At 36.1% G+C, this 27,653-nt stretch overlaps 2 protein-coding genes across 3 annotated transcripts in view; one reads left to right on the top strand and one right to left on the bottom strand.

The window, feature by feature from the left end:
* LOC150091711 (uncharacterized) overlaps positions 1-27,653 on the top strand; it is a 295,133-nt gene that overhangs the window by 264,368 nt on the left and 3,112 nt on the right. For both annotated transcript variants that reach the window (XM_090376590.1, XM_090376580.1), the window contains exons 14-16: positions 851-967; positions 10,136-10,281; positions 22,801-22,944. In XM_090376590.1, coding sequence (XP_090232716.1) covers positions 851-967; positions 10,136-10,281; positions 22,801-22,944 — 407 coding nt within the window. The remainder of the gene's footprint in view (positions 1-850; positions 968-10,135; positions 10,282-22,800; positions 22,945-27,653) is intronic.
* rho-7 (rhomboid family intramembrane serine protease rho-7) overlaps positions 21,390-27,653 on the bottom strand; it is a 162,306-nt gene continuing 156,042 nt past the window's right edge. The window contains exon 10 of the mRNA XM_090376613.1: positions 21,390-21,447. The gene's annotated coding sequence lies outside the window, so the exon portion shown is untranslated. The remainder of the gene's footprint in view (positions 21,448-27,653) is intronic.

The raw sequence follows: 27,653 nt of genomic DNA, 5'->3' as shown, positions 1-27,653 counted from the left end.
CATATATGAATTACAGAATAGCTGAAGCAGTTAGCATGTGTAAATATGTTTTATTTTTAAAAGTACCCTCAGCTTTAAATTTTAAAAATACAACAAAAAAACTGGTTGGAATCAAATTTTAATAAATACAATAGATCTAACAAAAATTGTTTATAAGCCAGCACGTGACCTATCATAAAATGACTGGGAATATACTGTTAAAAAAAAAAAAAAATCTACTTTGGTTCAGTTTTTGAAAAACTCAAAATTTAATATAATTTATATTAAACATATTTTTAATATTTGTATAATAATAAGAGAAATTTACCTCAACGTAGAACACATCTGTATGATACTCTCCAGAAATTAAAACGAAAAAATCGAAAAACTTACATTAGAGTAACAAAGAATTTTAAAAAAATAATTAAAACTCAATTTAACACAATAAAACTCAGTTTAACATAATTAAAAATTAATTTAACGCAATTAAAAATAAAAAAATTAATTGTATTAAATTGATTTTTAATTATTTTTTTAAAAATTATTTGTTACTCTAATGTAAGTTTTTCGATTTTTTTTGTTTTAATTTCCGGAGAGTATCATACAGAAGTGTTCTATGTACTATACTTCTCTTATTATTTTACAAATATTGATATCAACGTAGAACGTATTGAGCATTACAGCTCTGGTTCATACTATCTAATTAAACATATTTTACATTTTATCAGATTTGGACTACTGTAGTATTTTTATTTTCCTTTTCTATATTTATATCCAAATAGAAATTCTGGAAATCTAACAAGTTTGAGGAAAGCTGAAAAGAGTTAACACAAACAAGTCATGAAACTATTATTTTTCATTGTTTACTTAGTGAAACCTTAGATGAAAATAATCCCTGGTACTGTCCTGTATGCAGACAAAATCAACGAGCAAGAAAATCACTTTCTGTGTGGAGATGTCCAGATACAGTTATGGTTTATTTAAAGAGGTAGGTAATCATTTTGCAATTTTTGTATTAAATACAGTAGAGTAGCATTTCTCGATGCTCTCTCCTACTGAGCCTTGCATCTGTGAATTCCTACAAGAAATTCACAGGTATTACCATATTTCCCCATGTATAAGACGCACCTTTTTTCAAAAAATTTGGTGTTTAAAAACTGGGGGTGTCTTATACAGTGGTTGTAGATTTTTTTTTACTTGCATTTCCCGCTTTTTTTCGCACTTGTTGTCTTTGTGCTCATTGTTTCGCACTTGTTGTCTTTGTGTTCATTGTTTCGCACTTGTTACCGGTATATTAGGTTACGTTTTACCACATTCTGCCCAGAAATGGCTCAGAAAAGATTTTCGTACAGTGCTGAATTCAAGTTAAAAGTGATCCAGTTTGCAAAAGTGAATGGAAATCGTGCTGCTGAACGTAATTTGGTCCTCCTCCAACTGAGAAAACAATCCGAGACTGGCTACAGGAAGAAGAAACCCTACCGAAAATGCCATGGCAGAAGAAGGCCATGAGAGGCAAGTCAGCAAAATCACCTGATTTAGAGAGGGAATTTAAGATATGGATTGAGGAGCAAAGGACAATTGGAATTCCTGTGTCCACAAAGATGGTTCAGCATGAGGCAAGAAGAACTGCTGATGAAAAAGAAGTTACTGATTTCAAAGGAGGACACAATTGGTGCTTTAGGTTCATGAAACAGAATGGACTAAGCATGCGTAGACGCACCAGACTTTCCCAAACGATGCCTGAAAGGTATAAGCAGAAGGTCCTTGAATTTCATCATTTTGTCATTCACTGTCGGAAGACACATCAGTTTGAGTTGGGACAGATTGCAAATATGGAACGAAGTCCCCCCTTCAATTTGATGCCCCAAGTAACAGAACTGTTGATAAGAAAGGGGTGAAAACTGTAACTGTGAAGACAAGTGGACATGAAAAGAGCCATTATACAATTGTTCTAGCTTATTGTGCCGACTGAACCAAGCTGCCTCCTATGCTGATTTTCAAATGCAAAACAATGCCAAAAGAAGACATTCCTCGAGGAGTGATTGTCCACGTTCATGACAAGGGTTGGATGGATCAGAATGGGATGAAGATCTGGTTTGAGAAAGTTTGGAGCAGGAGATCAGGTGGGCTCTTACGCAAACCTGCCCTATTGGTGCTTGATCAGTTCAGGGCACACATAACAAAAAATACAAAGAAGATTGCTGCAAAGCAAAAAACAAAACTTGCCATCATACCTTGACATCCCAGCTCCAACCACTTGATGTCAGCATTTAACAAACCCTTCAAAGCTGACATGAGAGACGAATGGAACCAATTGATGAAGTCTTCTGGGGACAATTTGACACCAGCAGGAAGAGAGAAGAAAACCAACTATAGGAGAAGTTTGTACCTGGGTGAAAAGATCCTGAGATATCAAGATTGAGATCGTTGTCAAGTCATTTAAGAAGTGTGGCATTTTCAAATGCCATAGATGGAACTGAGGACGAGGTAATATATGAAGACAGTGATTTGTCATCAGACAGATGAGGACAAGCTAATGGATGGGAGTTTTGACAGTTATGAATTTTATGATGAATAAAACTTGAGTTCAATAACTTTATGTAATACATTTTTTTTTTTCAAATCTCGGGCCCCAAAATTAAGGTGCGTCTTCTACATGGGGAAATACGGTATATTTTATAGTGCACAAAATCATTTGACTGAAAAAGTACTATCAGCCAAAAACACGAAGTGTTATATATTGCTCTGTGTAAGAGTAACTTGCTACCTATCGGGTTGCTGGAAAATTGGCATCACTGTTAGTAGTATTGTGAAAACCTTGAGATGCTATCTGCATACTAAGGTAGTATATGTCAGCCATAAAAATATTATCACAAATGTTTTGGATAGGAATTGGCTTTCTTTTCAGCATTGAACCAAATATTCATAAACTTGTGTTCAATACCCCTCTTCATATTAATTTGAATAATCAGGTGTCGGTATTGTTTTGTATTTTCTTGAGTGAAATCTTTTGCTGTTACTTATTTTTAAAATTTTAGGAGATCTGCAACTTCATAAAGGTTACGAACTGTTGAAGTTGTGAAATCACTTGCAAAAATAACCATGGTCCATGGTTATTTTTGAGAGTGATTTCACAAATAATGATTACACAAAACAACCATGGTTCGGTAAAAATGCTAATTACAAAATTACACAGACTACAAATCTACAAAATAGCGAATCACTGTTACACCCACTAAACACTATTTGTGAAATCACTTTCAAAAATAAATCATTCTGAGAATCGCTGATGCTGAGATCCATGAAACCATCTACTCAAGACTGACTTGGTTGCCTGATCATCACTATTTAAAAAGTTTACATAAAGAAAGGAAACTAGAGCTTTCTTGAACAATCTGGTAGCAGAGAAAGATTGAGAAAAGATTAAAACACTGAGAATTCTGGTTAGCAGTCAGCAGGCGAAAGGGATTCTCAGAACTAAGATATGGACACCACTTCTAGGAAGCGTTTTCCATTTTGCTCCCTTTTTTTTTTTTTTTTTTTTTTCCTTTCCTTCCTGTGACCACTGATGAGATGGCTCTGTAATAATATGAAACTAGTACACCAAATAAATATAACCTATTTTTAAATATGAACTGACTGAAACAAAACAAAGAGGCAGTTGGTAGCACATGGAAATTACTCCAGTATTCCTAACTGCTGAACAAAAATTCATGTGATATTTCAAGGGGGGGGGGGAATATTTGGAATTTTTTATAGTATAGGTGACCCCGCATTCTCTGGGGATTACGTTCCGATCAACGTCCACGCACGGCAATTCCGCTTTCAGCGGGGGTACCGTTACAGAAAAATGGGGGTTAGGAAATTAGGAATGTAGGAAATTAAAACAATAATCTTTGTTAAGAATGGTACAATTTGTTTTTTAAAAAAATTAACAATTTCACTTTATAATTTAAAATGTATTCCGACTAAAAACATAAAATATATGGAAATAATATTTTTCTATGCTAATTTTTTCTGGAATGGGGATTTCAAAAATGAATGGCAAGACTGACTTCCTCCATAATTTCTCATCTCTCATTCCATTGATCCAATTGAGTAACAGTGAGATCGTGCCCCTAATGTAAATGTAAAAGGCCCGTGTGTTAAAAGAAAACACAATGAAAGAAAAATAAATCCAAAAAAAAAAAAATCAGAACTTAATTATGGAAACAACAGAAATTATATTGGGTATATGCTTCCATTATGAAATCAAAATGAATTCCTATCCAAATTTAAAATTAAATTGCATGCTGAAAAAAGTAAAACCATGAAATAAACTTTTGATTGACCATGACTTACCAACACATATGAAGAAATATTCAGTTGAAACTGCTACACATGTTCACACAACTTTTGCACGTGTTCAAAAGGTAAACATGCTTTTGAAGTTGAAGTTCACTTACAAAATCCGTAATTTTTGTCTGTTGCTGTTTTTATTTTAGCATTAAATCAGCTCACACCAACCATAAGTATTTACTGTAACTAAAATATTTATATATTAAAATAAAATAAAATAAAATAAATATTTACAGAAACTGCTATTATATTAAATTAAATTATATACATGTAAAAACATTAAAACTGTGATAAAATCCTTGAGATAAAATACACTAAAATAAACCGGATAAAAACGATAAAAATCTCTGGAGCTTTCGGAAGCTTCCGTTTCCTTCCTCAGCAGTAACAAAACTTCCTGCAGCACGTCCATATATAACAGGCTCGCGGTACCTATACATGTGGTGCAGTCGGCGCATGGTCTGAACTGGAAGCGGAAATAGCTCGGGAACGTGTTAAGCAAAACCGTTCATCCGTACTTAGGATGATAGTTTCAAACAGAGGATGTATACGCATACCTCTGTCCCTATTCATAATATTGTGGTCGGATGAACAGATTCGTAGGCTCTCGAGCCATTTACGGTTCCAGAACCCATGCGCTCGATCCACGATAACCGCATCCTCTGGGGAAATTTGATGCTGCTTCTCCCAAAAATGTTCGGCCACAGCAGACTTATTGTAATCAGCGGTTTTTATAGCATTTGCATGCTCCCCCAGACGATCCTTGAGCCGTCGTTTTGTCTCGCCCACATAACATTCCCCACAATCCGGGCATTTTATCCTGTATACTACTCCACTACTCAGGTCCTTTGCTATTGGGTCTTTTACCTGAGACAACACTGTGTGCAACCTCCGCCCGGGAAGCTGCACACAGCGTGTTTTATAGCCCGCAAAACTCTAGCGAGATGCTCAGTAACGCCCGGATAGTAAGGAATGTATGCGGTAGCGACAGGAACAAACGGTTCCTGACGGTTAGACTCTATTCCTCTACTAAATCTGTCTATGATCCTCTGGGGGTATCCGCATTTTCTAAGGTCTGCTGTGACCCGTCTAATTTCACATTCTTTGTCCTCAGAGGTGATGCAGTGTGACCCTGCTCTATCTAGTAGAGCTTTCACTACACTATTCTTATGCTGCCCAGCTTGTGCTGAACTATAATGGGCGTACTGGCCTCTGCACATAGGTTTTTTAAACACACAAGTTTTTAGCCTAGGGCCTATCCTAGACACCAGTACATCCAAGAAAGGAAGGGTACCTCCTGTTTCCACTTCTGAGGTAAATTGTATAAATTGGGAGAAGCTATTAAGCCAATGGAGTGCATCATCCTCTCTCCCCTTCTGGACCACGGTAAAGGTATCATCAACATACCTTTTCCATTTCTTTATGGGAAACTGACATCCACTAAAAACCCTGTCCTCTAACTCCTCCATGGCCAGATTGGCCACGATGGCGCTAATAGGAGATCCCATGGCTGTACCGTGAACCTGTTTGTACATAACACCTTGGTACACCATTCTTCTTCTTCTTCTTCATTTTCTTCCTCTGACTCCTCATTTTTAATTCCTCCTGATGGGAATGAGTGTGTCCTAAAGTTTCTTCCTGCCCTATATCACTAAATCCATCACCTTCAATAGCGTTCGAAAGTTTAATTTTCTCAACTTTTGTCTGAATAACATTGACGTTTTGCAAGTCACTTCCTATTTCAGAGAGTAGCTTCGTCCAAAAGTTCTTGAAAGTAGACTTCTTCATTTCAATCCATGACTGTTCGATTATTTCAGTGCCTGTTAGTATTTTGAAATCAGCCCAACGTTGGCACACGTTTTTATCTGGAAATCTTTAATATTTATCAACAAGATTTGCCAAGCTTCTCCTTAGATAATAAGATTTAAAAGTCGAAATGATCCCTTGGTCCAGGAGCTGTAAAATTGATGCGTTCGAAGGAAGAAACACAAGTTTTACATTTGGATTGCAGTCGAGAAGTGACACTGGGTGACTTGGTGCATTGTCTAAGATAAGGAGTACCTTGAATAATAAATTCTTATTTTTCAGATATCTTTCAACTTCAGGTACGAAACAATGCTCTGACCAGTCACTAAACATTGAGCCAGTCATTCATGCTTTTCTATTCGATCGCCAGTAAAACGGGAAGAGAGGATTTATTTTTTCCTTTTAAAAGCCCTTAGATTTTTCTGAGCGATACACTAATAAAGGGTTGCATTTATAATCACCAGAAGCATTACTACAAAATAGGAGAGTGATTTCAACTTTCAACTTGTTCTTCTTTGGATAAATATGTCCTGTCAGGCATTTTTTTCCAGTAGAGTCCAGTTTTGTCACTTAAAAATGTGATCTGCCATGTATCCTCCCTATTCTATTACATTTTTCAATTATAGTAATAGAGATGTGTGATGCAAGAAAGCAAGCGTATCAGCTTATGTAGCATCAACCAAAAAAAAAAAAATAATTAGTTCACACAACCATTCCCTCAAACTGTTTGTCCAGTTCCTCCTTGAATTTATTTAAGCTATGAACTTCCACGACAGATGGAAGTTTGTTCCAGCAGTTAACCACCTGCTGGCTAAAGGTAAATTTCCGCACATCTATTCTATAACTGTCTTTCCTCAATTTGAAGTTATGCCCTCTTAGGTTCGTAACCTGAGCAAGTGGAAGAATCCCATCAGAATTCAGCATGCTTAACCAATCAGATCACCTTGCAGGTGCCAAGTTGCAATTTGCAGAACTTAAGCCTCTCTTGGTAAGCAGATCCCTTCATTCCCCTCACCAATTTTGTTGCCCTTCTCTGTACATGCTCAAGCAAATCTACATTCTTCCTAAAATGAGGCCTCCAGACCTGTATGCAGTAAAATTCCAGCAAAAAGTTTCTCATTGCTCCACATCAGCAGAAGCAACCTCACCAACAACTTTAATATTGTGCAGATCTGCACTTTTTTTAAATCTATCAAACCATCCCTTAGATGCACTGAAACTTGATCCACCATTTGCATTAGCAGCGTGAAACTTTGTGATCATAAATATGTTGGGCCTTGCACCTTATCATATTAGAACTTAGAGGCACATTTTTATTCCTTTGATCTTTGATCCAAACATTCAATAACTGTTCCATTTTTTTCTATAAGCATGTCACATCGACTAACAAAAGTGGATTTTGTACTTGTAGAGTTTGTTGCCAACGTAATGCTTGCTTTAATTTTGTCCTCACCCTTGTTAATTGTTCATATTGATGATTCATTGCACTCATATTCTTTAGCTAAAATTGCAACATTCTTCCTTGTCCTGTTTTCCCCAAAATAATAATTTTCTCGTGCAATGACAGAATAAATCCGCTCAATGATAAAACACACACACTGAAGTCACTTTTCACTCAACTCAGAAACTCACAATGACATTGTCACTAGCAAAGACTAAGGGATCGTTCAAGTATTACTTTATGCTGTTTCTGAGAACTGCTGAGTTGAAAGATACATAACAAAAAATATATTGTAATAAAAAAGTAGGTACAATGTAGATAGGCTAAATTTTGACTGATCGTGCAAAGTGCCACAAAACAGCTGTCTCTGATAACAAAGTCATTTAGATTTAAATCAATGACACTATAAATTCAATTGTGCTAAAGCAACTACAGTACATACTATGTTATAAAGCAGCATCACCGAGTCAGATACACTGCACTGCTGCATATGGCACAATCCATGTCGCACGGGCGTCTACCGTGCAAATCTGCACACAGTGAAGCCGTGCTCAGCGGGGATCACCTGTGTCTCAAAAGTTTTTATTACTTATTCAATGATTTCTCACAGAACCGACAGTGTTCTGTGGAAATCTGGTTAAGAAACACTGAGTTAAATAATGAAATAAAAAATACTGTTATTATGGTTATATTTTAATGTCATAAAACTATGAGTAGCACTGAACGATAATAAAGAAACAAAAAATAATTGTGAGAAATATTCAAAATCGCCCATGCTGTAAACATTAAGATGGGTATAACTGTTTGTAGCAGATATAAAACTTCTTGAGCTGTTCTGGTATTTATTATGCTATGATTTGCTAATAAACTGAATAATAGTAGTAATAAAATGTATGTGGAATGTCTACAGAGAAAAGAGTTGCAGCTCTTTATTCCACTCCCCTTTTACACACACACACACACACACACACACACACACACACACACACACACACACACACACACACACACACACACACACAATGCCTTTGGGACTTAGGGTTCAGGACTGGTCTTCTTTCTCAGTTGAGCTGATAAGTTTAGTTACCAATAGTATGCAGTCATGATATTCAAGTCAAGTGAGGCTTGCATAAATGTGAAGGGTTACCATTCTCATTAGAATATCTGTTTTTGCCCATTTCACTAGTTCAGTTTTTTTTTCTTTCTTTTACATATAACATTAAATTAATTACTATTGTTAGTGTTTATATGATTATTGTAACACCACATGCTTAAATGTGATAATTTGCATTTCAGTATAATTTTTATTTCAAAAAATGTTTTGCTTTTTATTGGCAATGTTTAGTTATTGAATTCATTCCAGCAGTGGTCACTGTCATTTTGGTAAAAATGTGCTAATACACTGTCCAGTCAAAACATTGTGATCACCCCTGTGTGTTTTAGCAATCAGCCATTTCTCCCAGCCTTGTGGTACATGCATGTTGCAGCAAGAACTGATAAATGTGATACTGCAGGTTTGTGGCATGTGGTCTATACAACTGCCATAGGCAAGGGACATGATCTGACAGACTTCGTAAAAGGGATGATCGTCGAGTACTGGTTGAAAAGTGATAGTATTACAGAAACTGGAAATTTGTGGAGTGCTGTAATTGATGTATTCCAAGAGTGCACAAATAGTGGAGAGCGCAGCAGTTGCCAGGTAAATGGTGGGTGCTCTCATCTTATCGATGGCTGTGTTGAATGTAGCTGTCCTGCTTTGTGTGAGCCAATAGACAGAAAATGGTGGAATGGCTAACCATGGACGTTAACCAGCAGTGTCTGCAAGACTGTAATCTAAGAACCCTCCTATGTATGGGTCTTCAGAGTAGGTACCCGTGCTTATGGCTACCTGTTATCAGTGACTTAAAGTTTGCATCTAATGGCATTACTGGACCATTGACAACTGGAAAAAAGTTGCCTTTTCCAATGAATCACATTTCCTGCTGTGTGGATGGTAGAGTGACAAACTGTGGAGAGGAATCGCTCTGGTGTCTTGGTCTGATAGAAACAAGCAAGTGGCAGCAGTGGGGGATGTTTCAAATCTCTTGGAGCCTTCATACCCCTAGAATGCACTCAAAATCCTAAAATCTACCTATCCATTGTGCTGATCAGGTACTCCCCTTCGTGGAGATTGTATTCCTGGCTGGCACACATGTGTTCCAACAGGATAGTGTGCCCTGCCACATTGCTGGTATCATTCAAGAGTGTTTCGCCAAACACAAAAGCAACTTCCAGGTGCTACCATAGCCACTAAATACACTGGGTATGAATCCCATAGAACATTTCTGGAATCACATGGATCTATGGATCTACACTATGCAGTCCTGGCTACATGGTACAACATATCTCCTGCAACTTTCCTTATAGAGTCCATGTCTTGCTATGTTGATAGTGGTATTGGTGGCAGGAGGAAGACATAACCACTATTAGGTTGGTTGTCATAATGTTTTGACTGGATAGTGTATGTTTATATTAAAAAATATTGATCAGATGCACTTGTTTATATATAGTTTTCTATTATTCTTTTATAAGATTTGTGTTCCATGAATTTTCGAGTACCAAAGTTGATGATAAAGTAGCCTTTCCTATTGAAGGACTAGATCTTTCATCATATATATCTGGTCCTTGTCCTGGGAAATTAATTTATGATCTTCAGGCATGTGTGTGTCACTTTGGAGGTAAGTGTTTTCATTTTCTGCACTGTTTTTGTGTGTGCATGCATGCATTCTATAACCATTCATAGATTATATGTATAAAAATTCTCACGAAAACATCAACCATCAACAGTCAGTATGTTTGCAGGGCAGATGTATTGTTAATAAAACAAATGTAATCAAAATGAGATGAGAACAGGAACAGTCGAATTTTAAAAATGTGACTGTGGTACTTGCCCTTTGGTGTATCATAACAGATTATACAGATATTTCATAATCTGTTTTGATGGCCTTTCCCCATACTTAAGCATGGGTTTGGGAGCAGAGGCTGTCTTGAAAAAGTAAAAAAGATTGGCCTACAGGGAGGTTGGTGTGATCCAAAATATCCTTTGCCTGTTGTGTTTATCAGCCACACATTTTGTGTAATCAATTTCCATTGCTGAAATACACTTAAGTATTCATTCCAGTAAGACTCTGTTGCTGCTTTATGAAGGCTGTCATGTGATACAAGGTTAACAGGCCTGCTCTAGGGGAACATGGTGTAAGCAATTAGCTGCTATGATCCCTTGTGCTTGACACAGAAACGAGAAAACTAAACATTGCTTTTTATGAAGTTTGTCCAAGAGAAGAGCCACAGTTCACCTGTGTATTTCTGTAAAGTGGCTTAAGGATGATAGTAGTAGCAGTATTAGGAAACCCAGGAAATGTAGGTGATGGTAGGGTTGAGGAATGTGAGAGTGTAGTACCTGATAGTGTCCAGTTCAGGTAGAATGAGAAGTTCCTTAGCCTTTCCAAGATGATTGTAGAAACAGAAATTGAGAGATATTGGCTAATGATAATGGCCAAACTTGTTGCTGGCATTACCATTTCAACCTAGGTGTGGAGCTCTGCTACTGATGATTCCACCCCTGAAGTGAGAGCAGACCCTTCTCCATGTGCTACAATAAACATGACTTCATCTCACAGACAGTTTAAATAAAAGTTGTACTTCACAAACAAGGAAACTATGCATATCAGTATTCCGTTTAATTGTAGTTTCCATTTCGTTCAGCAGTTCTCCAGTTCTACTAAAGCCTGGATTCCTCAAGAGAAAAAATTTGATGGTTGGTTTTGTGCCACCATCTTTGATATCTTCATCTGATAAGAAGTGATGTCCTCTTAGTGTCTTTTAATGACCAGAAAACGGCAATAATCACATGTAGTTGTCCGATGGTACCTCAAACTTATTGGATTCACTGCATCACAAGCAGTGCGCAAATGGGTGTTATCATGCTGCAGGCACACAACCTAAGGACAGAAACCATGGCATTTCTTTTGACTAGCTGGCTTTAAATGGTAGTTTTTGTTACTCATCACTGTTTCTCTTCTCTCCAGATAATGTTTTGGAATCACTCCTTTATGATCCCAAAGTACTATTTGAGTGATATTTTTCTGGCTAATATTTAGGTATGAACTTTCTTTGGTCAAAATGAGCCTGTGTGGAACCACTTGCTTTCTGGTGTTTAATAGTGCACCCAAGATTCATCTCAAACTATCTCTGAAAGCATGAGATGGTTTGAGATGATTCATCTCAAACCATCTCATGCTTTCAGAAGGGCAGGCATACATTGTAACTGTTCATTCAGTTCTGGGGAATCCATTGAGAAAACACTTTTCAGTACATACCATTAACTCCTCACTAATGATAAAATTAGTATTGGTAATAATAGTGGTGGAAAATGATGAAAGAAAGCAACCTTTACAGAATCAGCAAAAAAAAAAAAAAAAAAAAAAACCACTTCCCATACCAGCTCTCCACCCCCTAAAATAGTTTATCTAGTTCTTCCTTGAATTTATTCAAACTATCCACTTTCACAAAAACGGATGGAAGCTTATTGCAGTAATCAACCACCCATTAGCTGAAGGCAAACTTCCTCACAACTATTCTGCAACCATCAATTTGAATTTATGCCCCTTAATATGCATAGTCTTAAGCAAAAGGAAGAATCCCATCGCCATTGAGTTTGCTCAAGCCATTCAAAATCTTAAACACCTCATTCAGATCACCTCACAGGTACTAGTCTCCAGACACTGCAGTTTGCAAAACTAAAGCTTTTCTTAGTGAGAGAATCCCTTTGTTCCCTCTCACCAATCACATTGCCCCTCTCTGATCCCTTTACAACAGCTCTGCATCATTTCTAAAATGAGACCTCCAGACCTGTATGCAGTACTCAAGATGTGCACTGAGCAATGATATAATCTCCTTATCCCTGCTAGCAAAATTCCTGTATATCATTGACGCAACCCCAAGAGCTATCCTGGCAGCCTGTCTGCATTGCTTAGAGAACTTCATATCTGACTGCACAATTACCCCCAAGTCCTTTTCATTTTCCTCTTCTCACTGTAATACCACATAATCAGTACATTATTCTGGAATTATCGCTACCATTTGCAGTTGCATTTTTTCAATGTCAAAATTCAGTTGTCATTTCTCAGCCAATCTGCCTAATTTTTCTAGATCTTGATGCAGCAACATACCTTCATTTATGTCATTAAGCCTGATATACCTTCATCAATATCATTAATAAATAAAGAAAATAATGGCCCAGAACCAAACCCTGTGGGGTTCCACTAATAACATTAGTCCACAAAGAGTCCTGTTCGTTGATAACCACTCTGTCTTCTCCCACTCGATCATCTCTTTATTCATTGCAGTAACTTGCCCTTAATACCACATTGCTCCAGTTTATACGGCAGTATCTGGAAATTTAAAATGTCCCATTATAAGTCATTCTGATTTACTGCCCCACTCTGTATCACTGTATAGTTGTTTGTTGTACTCATCCTGGTCATTGGGCCTATAGCACCCTTCTATTCTTTTTCTTTTTTTTTTTTTTTTTTTGTTTTCCTAGTGCAAAATTATCAAAATTTTCCTGAAATTCAAGTATATGATATGAAAATTATTTTTTGTATTCAGTACCTCCGTTACTGCATCATGGTATTCAATCAAATTGGTCAGACAAGATCTTTCCTTAATGAACCCATGCTATAACTGCACTCCATGCTATAACTGCACTATAATTGCATTCCTTTCTAGATGGCACTGCATTCCTTCTTTAACTAGTGACTCCATTATTTTTCCTGGATCAGAAGTTGAACTAACAGGTCTGTAATTACTCACATCACCCTTTCATCCCCTTTTGTGAATTGGGGATACGTTCACACTTCTCCAGTCCATTGGACATATCCCTGAATCCAAAAATGCTCTCATAATTATAGCTAAGAATTTGCTTACTTTCTTGGCTGCCTCTCTTAATATGATTGAATAGATCCTATTCACCCCAGGTGCCTTTTTTATATTTAACTTCAAAAATTTTACTTCCATTTTCTTCTCCATTATAACAGTCATTTAACTCCCTGTTATAGTTTGATAAATTTCTGCCATTCACTTCCTTAAGGAATTCCTCATGAATGAATGTAGATACAAAATACCTATTCAGTTTATCAACAGCTTGAGCAGGGTTATCAACATTAAACTCAAGTTCAATATCAGGTGGACCAATATGATTTATCCCCTTCTTTCTAGTGTTTATATAAGTAAAGAAGTCTTTGCATTCTTTGCCAAAGATTTCTCATAATCTGCCCTGGCTTGCTGAACCTCCTTTGTGATGTGATTGTAGACTAGTTTATATCTACCATTGGCTTCTGTGTGTCACCTGAATGTGTTCCATACATTTTCTTCTCTGCCACAATTCTCATTAGTTCATCTGACATCCATTTAGTTCCAAGCTGCCTTAAACAGTATTTCTTAGTTGGTATGAAAAGCTTAGTAGCGTCTATGATTATTTCCTTGAATGCTTCCAATTTAGAATTTTTGTTGCTAATATCATTAGTTGGTCCCACTGTATAGAATTTAAAAATAGTCTGAGACCACTGTATTCTTTATATCAAAGACCACTTTATATCAAAAGCAAAATCCTTCTCTTTACCTTTGATGTTAGTTACATTTTTAAGTAAAAATCCCACATCAATAAATTTGTAATCACTGCCAACTAGTGATTCCTTTATCTGCAGGTAATCAGGCAACAAGATAGACAGACTATCTTGTCTGTCTAACATGGTGCTGTAGGAAAAAAACAGTCATTCATCCAAGAAATCCAAAAAATCTTGCTAATTGTGTCTGGGGTGCCAAATTGAAAAGGGTACTATTTTTTTGAAATGTGCAACCAAAAAATAACAGAGCTAGCTTTAATATGATGCACTCATTTCTTAAGTTATATTATTGCCAATTGACCAACAGTGTAATTGTAATTGCACTGTTAAAAGAACAAAATGCTGTGCAATTGCACTTGTGGCAGCGTAGTCTAGCAGCAGCCCTCTAGTGTGTGAGTGATCAAGCCACAAGTTCCACACTTGTGCCAAAACACCCAAACCAGTCCTTGAAGAAATGGTCCCTCCCAGGATTCCCAAAAGAAAGTGTTGCAAAAATTGAAAAATCGAATTCTGAAAGGTCACTGTACAGTCAGTCCTCGTATAACATGTGTTTACAGTACACGAATTCGCTCACACACGATTTATAAATAGGGGAACGATATCTTATATAACACGAACCGAATTCGTTTATGCACGATTCGCCTTTGTGTTTACAAGAAATGGCAGTCGAACGCGGAATCACCCCCAACCGAACGCAACACAATAGGAACGAAGAGAAGATTCTGAAAATGTATTTATTTGTTTTATATCAGTGAAGGGGAAACACATTTCACCATAATAATGTAAAAACCAACACAATTCCAGCTATCGATATAATCAAGTTTACTACCAATTTATAACAGATTCCACTAGCAGAAACGCAACTGGAAATTGTTTTTATTGTTTTATGGTAGTAACCCCTAGAAATGTGCTTTAGTAAAATGTGAAGTGTTAATAGTGTATCTCTGCCTTTATGGTGTTGTTTATTCAGTTGCTACACACGTGCAGCTTTGTTTATGTGTATCAAGCTTGCCTCCTCGTTTTGTAATTGTGCTTTATTCCCTAAAAATGAGTAAAATACTTAAAAGGTGTGAAAAGGAAGAGTCCTGGTGAAGACACTGCAGATTCAGAGAGAAAAAGAAAAGCAATATCGATAAACAGAGGCAGACTGGGTCAAAAATTCTTACCCGGGAAAATTAATAGTGGCCTCATACTATGGTTTATGGCCAAAATCACACCAGCCTCCGGCCCACCAGGGTTTCCCCGGTAAGGCTTATGGCCAGTCTGCCTCTGTCGATAGAGAAAAAATATGAAATTGTGAAACGCTTTGAACTAAATGAAAGACCATGTGATATTGCACATGCTACAGGCCTAAATGAGGCAACGCCGAGAATTAGAAAGAATGCAGAGAAAATAAAAACAACTTTCATAGCAGGAACAACTCAAAGTGTAATTAAAATCCATTAGATTAAGACACAAAGAATTGGAAGAGATGGAATGGCTATCATCTGTTTGGATAGAAAATCAAACAAAAAACAAGTTTGCTTACAATAGAAGCAAAAGCATTAGCAATATTTCATTACGATTATTGTGTTTGGTAATGTTTTGGTTACAAATGTGTGTTCAATCTTGGGTGGTCGGCACCTAACCCTATTTTTCCCATAGGGCCTGTTGTTTATATTGCACGATTTTACATTGCACGAGGGTTTCTAGGAACACAACTATCATGCTATACGAGGACTGACTGTATTAGTATCAAGGAACCTAGGGTCTGTGGAGAACATCAACAGTTGTATATGAGTGAAGTGTCTGCTAGATGAGTTCCCAGACTTCTGATCCTTTACCATAAGAAGAAAAGGGCACAATATGCACCAGGAAAAGCAAGAGGAGTTTTTTTTTTTTTTTTTTTTTTAAACAGATAATCACCATGGATGAAACTTGGTATCCATCACTATGATCCCGAAACTAAACAAATGTCAAAACAACGGAAGCATGCAGAATCACCATCCCCCAAAAAGGCAAAGGTGCATCCAAGTGCTGGCAAGGTAATGACAGCTGACAGCTGGCAATGCTGTCAGTTTTTTTGGAATCAGCTTCAAAAGGGCTGTACTGTGACAGCAAAGTATTATTCCAACTTCCTCATAAAGCTATATGCTGCTATAAAAGAAAAAAGAAGGGGAAAAGGTGTATACCTGCTGCATGAATGTGGGGTTGAAATATTACCACATCCTGCTTATTCCTCCAACCTTTCTTCCTTAGAGTTCTTCCTCTTTCCTCTCCTGAAGTCCTTTCTTTATGGAAAACACTTTGCTGCCGATAATGAGGTGATTTCTGCTGCTGAGTCTTGGTCCGAAGAAGTTGGAGATCCTCTACAAAACTGGCCTGTGGAAGCGTATTGAAAAATGGCAAAACTGTTATTGTCTGGTGATTATACATTGAAAAAATGTAATATGTGGTATTTGTTTCAACCTACTAACACTACTACTGGGTGAATACAATTCTGTTTGACCCCCCCCCCCATATATGTGCAGTACACAAGACAAACTTTTTTTTTTTTTTTTTCAGATTTTCAATACATGGATTATCTTGCATGTATCTTCTAAAATTTTACATCATACAGTCGAAACTCTATATAACAACCCTCTAGGGGAATGAGAAACGTGGTCGTTGAATCGGAAGGACGTTATATTGATTGTTCATAAAATCAGCAACTAAACAAGTACAAGCTTGAAAATTTAATGTAATGCTACTAATACAATACAGTATAATACAGGCACTCCCAGCTTATGTAATACTCAACTTATGGAAATTCGACTTGTTTTTTTTCCAGCCGGTGCAAACTTAAAAAAATCGTGGAAACGTATTTTGTATCCCATAGGAATAAATGGAGGTATTGTGAAAATATGGTAATGTGAGCCCAATAACACATTGTTTTTTTTTTTTTTTTTTGGTAATTCATTCGAAGACCTCAGAAGTTGAAATTTTTGCTATACAGTATAACTAAGCTATTTATCTCTCTAAAAGGTCATTTTTATGTTGGAAATTGCTCTACACTTTCATTGTTATCATATGTTCCATTATAAGAATCAATTTTTGAATGCCTTGGTGATATTTTTCTAAAACACATTTCTGGAAGTCATTACCATAAAACAATAAAAACAATTTGCACTTTTCGGTTTATTGGGCTTTTCTGTTAGCGCAGTCTATTATAAATGGGTAGTAAACTCGATCTTATTGCATTTGCGATAATACTGATAACTGGAATTGTGTGGGTTTTTACAGTACTGTATTATGGTGAAATGAGTTCCCCTTCACTGAAATCTTCAATCACATAAATTTTCAGAATCTTCTCTTCATTCCTATTTACTTATTACAATGGTGAAAGGAACCAACGGAAAGTGCAAGTGCTGGCAGTGCTAGGAAACAAAACAAAATGAAGATGATTAATTAAGAAGTATGAAGCAGGACAAAGTTTGTCATCTATTGCACGGAATTAGGTCTCGCTGCTTCAACAGTGAATACTATTTTAAGGGACAGTGCACATGTAAAAAAACATGTTAAAGGATAACACATTTAAGATTAACAGTGATCACAAAACAATGTTCAGGTGCTATATCAAAGATGGAAAAGAGCTATTAATAATATGGATGGAAAATCAGATTCAGAAGCAAGTTCCCCCGAGTCCAGTGGCCATTCAAGCAAAAGTATTTATGAAGATATTAAGGATAAGTACGGTGAACCCCAAACCAAGGTCGTGGCAAGCAATGAGTGGTTTAATAGGTTCAAGCATCGCACTGGTTTCCAAAACATTAAAGTATATGGTGAAGTCGCCAGTGCCGATTCTGCAGCTGCAGATAAATTTTGTGATGTGTTGGAAAAAACCCCTTCTAAATCTCCACAGCCCTCAACTTCCGCAGCGGTGTGCTTATCAGCTGGAGAGTTAATTATGGCAATGATGCTCGAAAGGTAAAACTTGCTGACGTTATGCCTGTCTCCTCTCTCTCTCTCTCTTTTTGTAATTTTATAATTTTGAAATTTTTGTAATTGCACACTTGTAATTTTTCTATGCATGAGATAAAAAATAATTGAATAAATAATTCTATTTACATGTTCGTCGAACATTTCTTTTTTGCTTCAATCAAATTCAGCGTGCATAGTTACAAGTGCTGCATAAGCATTTAGGGAAATTCTGACTTACGTAAAATTCAACTTATGTAGAGTTCCGCAGAGCACAACCCTTACGTAAGTCGGGGAGTGGCTGTATTTATAATACGTACTACAGTATTAAACAAGAAAATTATGATTGTAGAGCACACTGAGGTTACAATTAAATTGTAAATTTCACTACATAGGCTACATCCCTGTCAAGCCCTAACAAAAGAATTGTTTCATACTTTAAACTAATCAGTCAAAACATGCTGTTTCAATGGTAGAGCATCTTTTAAAAGAGAATTATGAAGATGTGCGATAGCAGTTATTTCACTTTTGCAGTTAGGCTGCACTTGAAAAAATCGATGTACAAGTTCTCCTTGATGAGCATCTTTCACTGAAACTTCTTGCTCAACCACAGTAGGTTCCTCATCTGCAGCACTACAAATTTCAGAAGATTCCTTTACGTCTGCAATGAATTCCTCTTCATTCGTGCATATCCAGAGACATTCCGTGTCTGCATCCACTTCTGCATAATCTTTGAAGCTTAAGTTTTCCTGTAAATTTAGGTGATGACACACACAAGCTCAAATATTTCTTCCCCTATTATCAGACTATTCTTTGCAATTAATGGAGGAAGAAGCATGCAAAACTTCACACATTGCTTCATTCAAGGCGATAAATCCAGCTTGTTTGAAGCAGTTCGCAATTACTTTTTCATCAACTTCATCCCATGCTGAAAAAATACACATAAATACACTGCCTGCAGGATGTCAATTTCGCATTGATTTTTGCTTTCAAGACAGCACAATTTTGTTTAATAGCATTCTTCAGTAGTTTTTCTTAAACAATTTTCCTTCTATTCATTTGTAGTTGCAATGTCCATGGCTGCATTTTCTCCACACTTTTTTTTTTTTTGAAAGACAGGCCATGACGAGTCTTAAATTTCTGGAACCATCCATCTGAACTTTTAAATTCAATGCGCAAACAGTTCAGGCTTGGCTTTTAAAAGATTACCATCTATGGGAGCGTTTTCTGCATGCATCATCATTAGCCATTCCAAAAGAACCATTTCGAGATCCAGATAATTTGCCTTTCATGCTTGAATTATACTTCAGTGCTGCAGATATTTCTAAGCGTTCAATCTTTTTCCGATCTTTCAGAATAGTGAACAGAGTACTCTTAGGAATGCCAAACTGTTTGGCGAAGTCAGTCTTAGAATGCACACTATTATCTACAGCTTGAAAAATCCTAATTTTATCTGTGATTGGCAAAGCTTTCTTGGAGCCATACCAATAAACATACACTAACTATGTAATGAACTTCAAGCCAATGTTCATTTCATTACCACACTGTGAGAAAAGAGTGTGGGAAATCTTAACAAATGATTTCTCACTGTCAGGCTGCAATTACTTCAATATATTTGAAGCATTATGTCATTTTTAAACATCATTTTTAAACACACATATTGTAATAAAAAAGTAAAAATTACTAGGTCGAAATTTATGGTTGTTATATTAGTTATGGTTGTTATATGTTAGAGAAATACTTTTATTTTCAAGGTTATACTGAATGTAAAATAGCATTAGGTTAATGAGAAATTGGCTGTGATCAACCACAAAGGACGTTATAACGTGTAGGGATGCTAAAAAGAGGGTCACTATAAGAAGCTTCGACTGTATTTCTTTGGCATTTTACTAAAAGATATTATTGACTGCACATAACAGAACAAGGCGCCTCCGTAGCCAGGTGGGAAGGAGCAGCAGTGCGTGTCACCACCAAATACGGAGGATGCGGAAAGGTCAGGGAATGACCACCGCATATCCCGGAGCAATATGGCCTTAGTTGCTAATGCTCCTAAAAACCAAATAACAAACAAACAAACATAACAGAACAACTCTGTTAATCTACTTTTTTATTTTGCAACCACAGCACAGTCTTAAAATAAGCAGAAATTTGTAAAAAAAAAAAAAAAATTCCAATTTTAATGTAGAAAGTCTTTTTTTTTTTTTTTTGTGTTAAAAGAAAAAGATGAAGGAACGCTTTGTCACCAACTATAATACGATGGCGAGACGTCCATCTGCATGACTATAATACGTCCATCCTTGTGCAATGGTTGAAATATTAACCATCTGGCATTCCTTCTCAATTATATTGATACTCCTGTCAAAAGCACCTTGGACAGCTTTATTGGTACTTTGGATAAATTTACTGACAACGTGTAATAAAAGATTTAATATTAATAATATTTGTTTATTAATACATCAAATGTTTCATTATAATTTTCAGCCACAGTGAACCTTTTCACAGAAGCATAAAAAAAATTTTTTTTGACTGAAATATTAATACTTGATGATGACGGTGTGACCATTTGGTATTGCAATGGTTGAAATTTTGAACTGTTGGTATTTTAAATTTAGTATTTTGTACTTGTGGTTTTTGATTGTGTAAACATTTTAATTGTCGGCATTTTTAACAGAAGAGTTTTTTTATATTTTATCATTTTCATAGTTTGATTGGTTAGGTCTTTACCTATGATACTGTAAGAATTAGTATTTTGGTGCTCTTCTGTACAATTCAGAGAATCAAAGTTCAGTTTCCTGTTTTAGGCTTGAATTTTTATACATACAGGTCTGTTCTCAGGTGTGAGGGATATTTCTTCAGTGTCAGTTTTTCATAGTCTTCTGATGTTTTTGAAGAATGGTTGCAGATATTGCATCTTTGATTTGCTGCTCCTTCTTTTGAGAAAGCTGTAGTGTAGTTTTGCTGAAAACTAGAAGATGGAGATTGTCAAGGAAATTTCAAATTCATTTTCAAAGTCTTTCAGGTAGTTGAAATTCACACCACTTTTGGAAGAAAAAGAATAGAGGGGGGGGGAGAAAAGGATAGGAAAGGTGGGCCATACTGATAAATAAAGGAATAGGTATGTGTGGGGAAAGGATGGGATTTGTATAGGGGTAAAGAAAGAATATGAGAAATGACAGGTTAATAAGAGAAATGAAAAGAATGGGAATAAAGAGAAACCAGCAGAAAGAATATATGATGGGAAGGGGCAGGCAGTTGAGGATGTGCCAAAGCTGGAATCAGAACCTATAAATTGCAGATAAAATCACCAGTAATAAATATGAGTTTGCTGCTGTCTTTTGTATGTTATGTAGAGTATACAGCTTACAACATTATCTTATGTGGAATTCAGATTTTTTATTGAACAGTTTAAATTCTAATATTAAATAAGATTTAACTTGTTTGTGAAGTAGATATACTTTCAGTGGCAATTATTTGGTATCTAATTTGCTCAAGATAAACACTCAGTGTAGTTTGGACCTCTATGTTGTAAACAGTCATGCCCCACTACCTTGCACAATATTTCAAAATCATCAATATCAACATCTCACCCGGGACACCTCACCTTTTCAAAAAATAATTGCATTGTAATAGTTCTTCTTGCCCCCTCTGAAAAAGAATTCATTAGTAGACTTGGTCTTTGTATTGTAAATTTACTACTATCACCTTGCTACCTCATATTAACCATCTGGCATTCCTTCTCAATTATATTGATACTCCTGTCAAAAGCACCTTGGACAGCTTTACTGATACTTTGGATAAATATATGAATGCTGTCCTGATTTAATAGGTGTTCATTTGGTGTGCATCATTCATCTTATTAAAGAAAATCAACTTAACTGCTACATGTTTCCATTGCATAAAAATCCTTAAATCTACTATTATCACTCTGGAAGATCACTACATTGCTCGTAAGTTACTATTACTATTTATTCCTCTCATTTTGGTAAAATCTGTCCCTGAAAACAGCACATAGATATCAGTTAGTTTTGTTACCCCCCCCCCCACCACACCCTGCCATCTTTCATGACTGTAGCTGAACAGAAAATTTGCAAGTACATAGTTATGCACACCACATTCAAACCCATATTGCCATATTTTGTTATACCGCAAAATATAGTAATATTCTTGTATCACCTGTATTGTATACTTTTTATTTATTTAGAGAAAAAAAAGGAAAAATAGTAATTACTTGGCTACTTCACTAAAAAACAAACATCTGACTTGTAAGGGTTGGGAATTATTGTTGTGTACTTTTAATGTAACTAAACTGGTCTGTATTTTATTGTTATTATATTAGTTAATAAAACATTAAAGTCATGACCATACCCCATTCAAACAGAATTCAACTTTCAAATAAATTTTTGGCAAGTCTTATGTCAGTCATCTTTTCACTATGAAACTAAGAAAGTTGCATTTTGCTCAGCTGACCTTCGGCAGGTGTTCTCTATTGGTGGGGGGGACAAAAGCCCATTTTGTTTTTCATAAATTTTCTGTCAGAAGCATTTGTGAGTGCTGCAGATAGAGAGAAAATAAACTTTTAATGAAATTCATATATAACTTTTTTTTTTATTATTATTATTTGTTTTAATTTTTCAGGAGTAAATTCGGGCCACTATACAGCCTATGCTAAACATGCTTCTTCAGATGGGTGGTATTATTATAATGATGAAATCCTATGTAAACAGAGTCCTAGAGAAAATGATTATACACATGCTTATATTCTATTTTATCAAAAGCCTGGTGAGTAAATAGTGTTACTGTCATTTTTTAAGAAGTAACATAACTAATTCTTACAGAACAAAATATTGAAATTTTAACATTTTCTTTAACTATAAATAGGTTTTATGCAGTACTGCAGATTGTAGGATTAATTTGTGTTGATTAATGTATTGCACTTTTATAAAACCAAATGCAAAAATTAATCTTAACATATTAGTTGCTACTTGACACATCAACCGAATGGCACTAAAGTGATGTGCCACTGAAGCATATATGCATCTTTCTAATGCACTTGAAATTAGACAACTGATTGACATGTCCCATAAGAGTTACCAATTTCACTAGCAAAATAACAGGTATTTAAACATCAATCATCCCTGATCAGATTAGAACATGAGTGATTGATTGAATCATAGATTTTTCAAGTTGAAGGGCAACCAGAGCAAGGATCATCTTTGATGGACCAGAGGCAAAATCACACATTTTAAAATGTGACAAAATGCATAAAATACCTTCTGTTCAGTGCCTGCCAGTTCAGCTTGACTACAGTTAAATGGGTAATTCATGCATTACTCTGTTTCTAGATGAGTCACTGAATGTGTTTAAACAAGTCACAACTCATTATGACATTGCAGATTCAAGATAGCAAGTACCTGAACTTTGTGACTACATCATAGCAACTAATTGGATTGTTCAGGCAAGATCTCTTAACAAATTTATGCTGTGATTATTGTATAACCAGTTATCTAATAATCATATTAAACAAAAATTGAAACATTGCAAAGCAGTTGCTATTATTAGAGCAAATATATGGTGTTTAATAACATGTGGGCCATACCTTCAGGATCAATTCAATGCACCTGAAAACAATGAAAAAGGTTTATGCATTTTTACGAGAATTATCTCGTAAAAATGCCTGTGGTCTATTGGTAGTGAATTGACATTACAGTAGTGTAGGCAGATATAAAAGTTTATTACTATTTTGGTGTACTGAATTTATTTTTAAAAGGTATTATTGTTTTTAATTGTTAACTGCCTATCATAAAATCAGCTCAAGGTAGTTAGGTGAGTTATAAAAAAAAGGGGCGAAAAAAAAGAAAAGAAAAAAGTATACTATTAAGTGATTGTGCATTTGAAGTGAGAATGAGGCTATTCAATGTAAGAAATAGCAGACATGCATATGGACTTGCCAGGTATAATGCTAGAACAGTACAGTAGCATAAGACATCTCTATCTGAAAGGTTACCGAATTTTTTTCTGTCATATAAAGATGCCTTTTCAGAGAATGGATGTGCATCTGGGAGATACATGATCATTCAGAAAGTGTTTCAAATGATGGTAGCCCAATCAGAACCATTAGGTTAGAGGAGTGGGGCCTGAATTATGTAGAGAAAAATCCTGATGAAATCATCTGAAGGATAGAAGCAGAGGGCATAGGATGTGCATTTGTATGGAGAATTTTGCAGAAACACCATGTTTACATGTATCATATTCAGAGATTATAAAGGCCTTACTGAAACTGATATTCCACTCTGAGAAACTTTTTGTACTTGGTTGCAATCCTCCTTTTCTACCCTCAGCATTGTTTTCTGAAGAGGCTGGCTTCAAAAAATGGTGTGATAAATACTCACAACACATGATTTGCTCAAACGAATCCATATGCCATCATCCAGTGATGACACTAGCAGCAATTTAGTATTAATATGGCAGGAGTTATTGCCAACTGCTGGATTGGCCCTTTTGTTGTCACTGGAAAATCCTATTCCAATTTTTTTTTTAAATTACTTAAGTGATTTATTAGATGAAGTTCCTCTTGTTGTCAGTGTCACATGTGGTTTATGCTTGATGGTTGCTCTGCTTGATTTTAGTTGCATGACCAGAGCTTAAATAAGCATTTCCCTGATAAATGGATATAACATGGATCATTGCATGTCATGCTGATTCCCTGGACCTGAATCCACTCGATTTTACATGTGAGGTCGTTTGAAATCCTTGTTTACATGACACCTGTTGACAACATTGAAGTTCACTAACATGTTTCTACACGGATGCAAGCAAGTCTGAACAATACCTGGATTTTTGAATGCATGACAAGATGTGTTAGGCATGCAAGGTTGCCATTTCGAGTAGTTCCTTTAAAGGTAAGGTGGATAACTGTTGGATGGTATCTGCTCTACAACTCCATCAACCTTTACTCCTGACAAACATACCCTGGTCTATTTCATCTATCCTTTTTGTACACTATATTTCCAATTTCCCTGACAATTCAGCCATCGACAACAACTAGTGCTGGTCTCACAGAAGCAGAATGCACTGCTCCTGTGGGACCAGTGCATTCTGCCTCGGGGTCTCCGCTGTGTTACCTGAAGATCAAGTGCAAGCTCTAGTGTTGATGTGGGCAGCTGAGAGCTTGATGTCCCCCCCCCCCAATTTAAATCCTTCCAAGCTATCCACCCTGTTCTTCAAGCTCTCATAGAAGGCCCATGACAACACTGAGATGGTACCTAATATCCTCACAAAAAGTATTCCAAAATAACTTTCACAAAAAAATTCCAAACGTATATAAGGAATGTAACTTCCATAAATATAACAAAATAAGTTTGGATTGTTCTACCACTTGTGTGTAGATATTTTACTGACTTTTCAGCACATGTCTGACATGACAACCCCAAAAATAAACAGAGCTCACACTGCTTGCTGCATGGAGCTCTTCAAGGTCAAGAAACAAATGACTGAGGTCGTTGCCAACATGTGAAGATTTAGTGTACAAATTCCTAGCATTTACTTCTAACTTAATACAACTCGTAACATAAAATTAAGTATAAAAATAGCGAAATGCTTAAAGTGCAGTACTCACCTTGAATATATAATCTGCAATAGTTTTATGAAAGGACTGATGGCTAAAATTTAAGGTGGAATGGTTAAGTTAATGCATTAAGGTGGGATGAAATTTAATTTAACGGAATTTTAAAATAAGCGCAATGAAGCAGAAATGCACTACTCTGTGTCCCTGGTTGTCATAAAGTAGAAAATAGTTAATCTGGAACATAAAAGGATTAATAATGGCAATAGTCGTGACGACAGACTTTCGTTAAGTTATAACATCTTCAGTTGGCGGTGTTAAGTGAGAAGTAACGCATTTAAGGAATTTTCTATACTCTCGTGATGCTCTTTGGAACACTTGGGAATCTCAGATGTGAGAGATTCCAAGCCGAAGAAAGGTGAAAGGGAAGTTTTGCGTTTAGAATGTTGAGATTAGTATTGTGTCGAAATCATTTGATAATGAGGGCTTCATATTGAAGAATTTTGTGGCTAGTTTTTAGTCTTATAATAGTGATAGCGGAGTCAATTAAAGGGGTATGATTGTGGGTTTTAACATGTATTGTGAGTTCTGTACTAGCTTGTCCCGATCTAAGACTATTATAGTGGTAGTATGCGTGAGTGTTGGAGGTTTTGGTAGAACCAAACTTGGTAGTAGGTACTACCAATATAACAGGCATCACAGTTTGGTTGACATTTAATCAAGTAAATTATATTGTTCAAATCGTTGGTTGGGTATTTGTGTGTGTCTTTGTAAGTGTTGAATAAGGATCCAAGTTTATTATAAGCTGATAAAAATGAGAGAGATATCTGTACATGTAAACACACGGCGGAACTGTCCGGCAAGTTCGTTATGGTATGGGAGGATGATGCGTATATTTGCGTTGTGGTGGGTTTTGGTAGATTGTTAATTTTACTTTTGGCAGTGGAAATAGTGTGTTGAATGAGTTGGATTGGGTAGTTCCTGGCTGTAAATTTTTCTGTTAGGTATTGAAGTTCATTGGTTAAGTCATTTTGTGAGGTGCTATATTCGAGGGCGTTATGTATTTGGTTGTATAAAACCGCTTTTTTTGTGCAGAGGGGGTGATGCGAAGCAAAATGTAAGTATTTGCCTGTATGTGTATTTTTTCTGAAAATTTTTGTACCTAGTTTGGTACTTGTTTTGTAAACGGTGAGGTTGAGAAAATTAATTTGGTTGTTGGTTTCAATTTCAAAAGTGAATTTTACCCTATCGTGTATTGAATTAAATTTTAAAAAGAGATTGTCTATAGTGGACCTATTGCGTTATCAGCGTAACGTGTGTATAATTTTATTTCTGGAGGGAAGGGTTGTAAGATTTGGTTCTCTATTGTAGCTAGGTAAATTTCTGACGGGGGGGGGGGGGGCGGAGATGCCTAAACCCATGGGTAAACCGAATATTTGTTGGAAAATTTTATTATCGAATCTGAAATATCGGGCATCTAGTAATAGTGAAGTGACTTGAAGGATGATGTTAATGGAAAAGGAGGTACGTTTTGTCAATCCCATACACTTTACTGGCTTTACGGAAATTCTTAACAACAGATAACACTTTGACAAAACGTACCTCTCTCTTTCCATTAATAACATCCTTGAACTCACTTCACTATTACTAGATGCCCGATATTTCAGATTCAATAATAAAATTTTCCAACAAATATTCGTTTACCCATGGGTTTAGGCATCTCCATCCCCCTGTCAGAAATTTACCTAGCTACAGTAGAGAACCAAATCTTACAACCCTTCCCTCCAGAAATAAAATTGTACACACGCTACGCTGATGACCTACTCATAATAGGTAATAGGTACACGATAGGTTAAAACTCGCTCTTGAAATTGAAACCAACAACCAAATAAATTTTCTCGACCTCACCATTTACAAAAGAGGTACC

Source organism: Mastigoproctus giganteus, chromosome 1, assembly GCF_048544385.1.
Source record: "Mastigoproctus giganteus isolate SK-2022 chromosome 1, ASM4854438v1, whole genome shotgun sequence".
Classification (NCBI taxonomy): domain Eukaryota; kingdom Metazoa; phylum Arthropoda; class Arachnida; order Uropygi; family Thelyphonidae; genus Mastigoproctus; species Mastigoproctus giganteus.
This window is presented reverse-complemented; position numbering and strand designations above follow the sequence as displayed.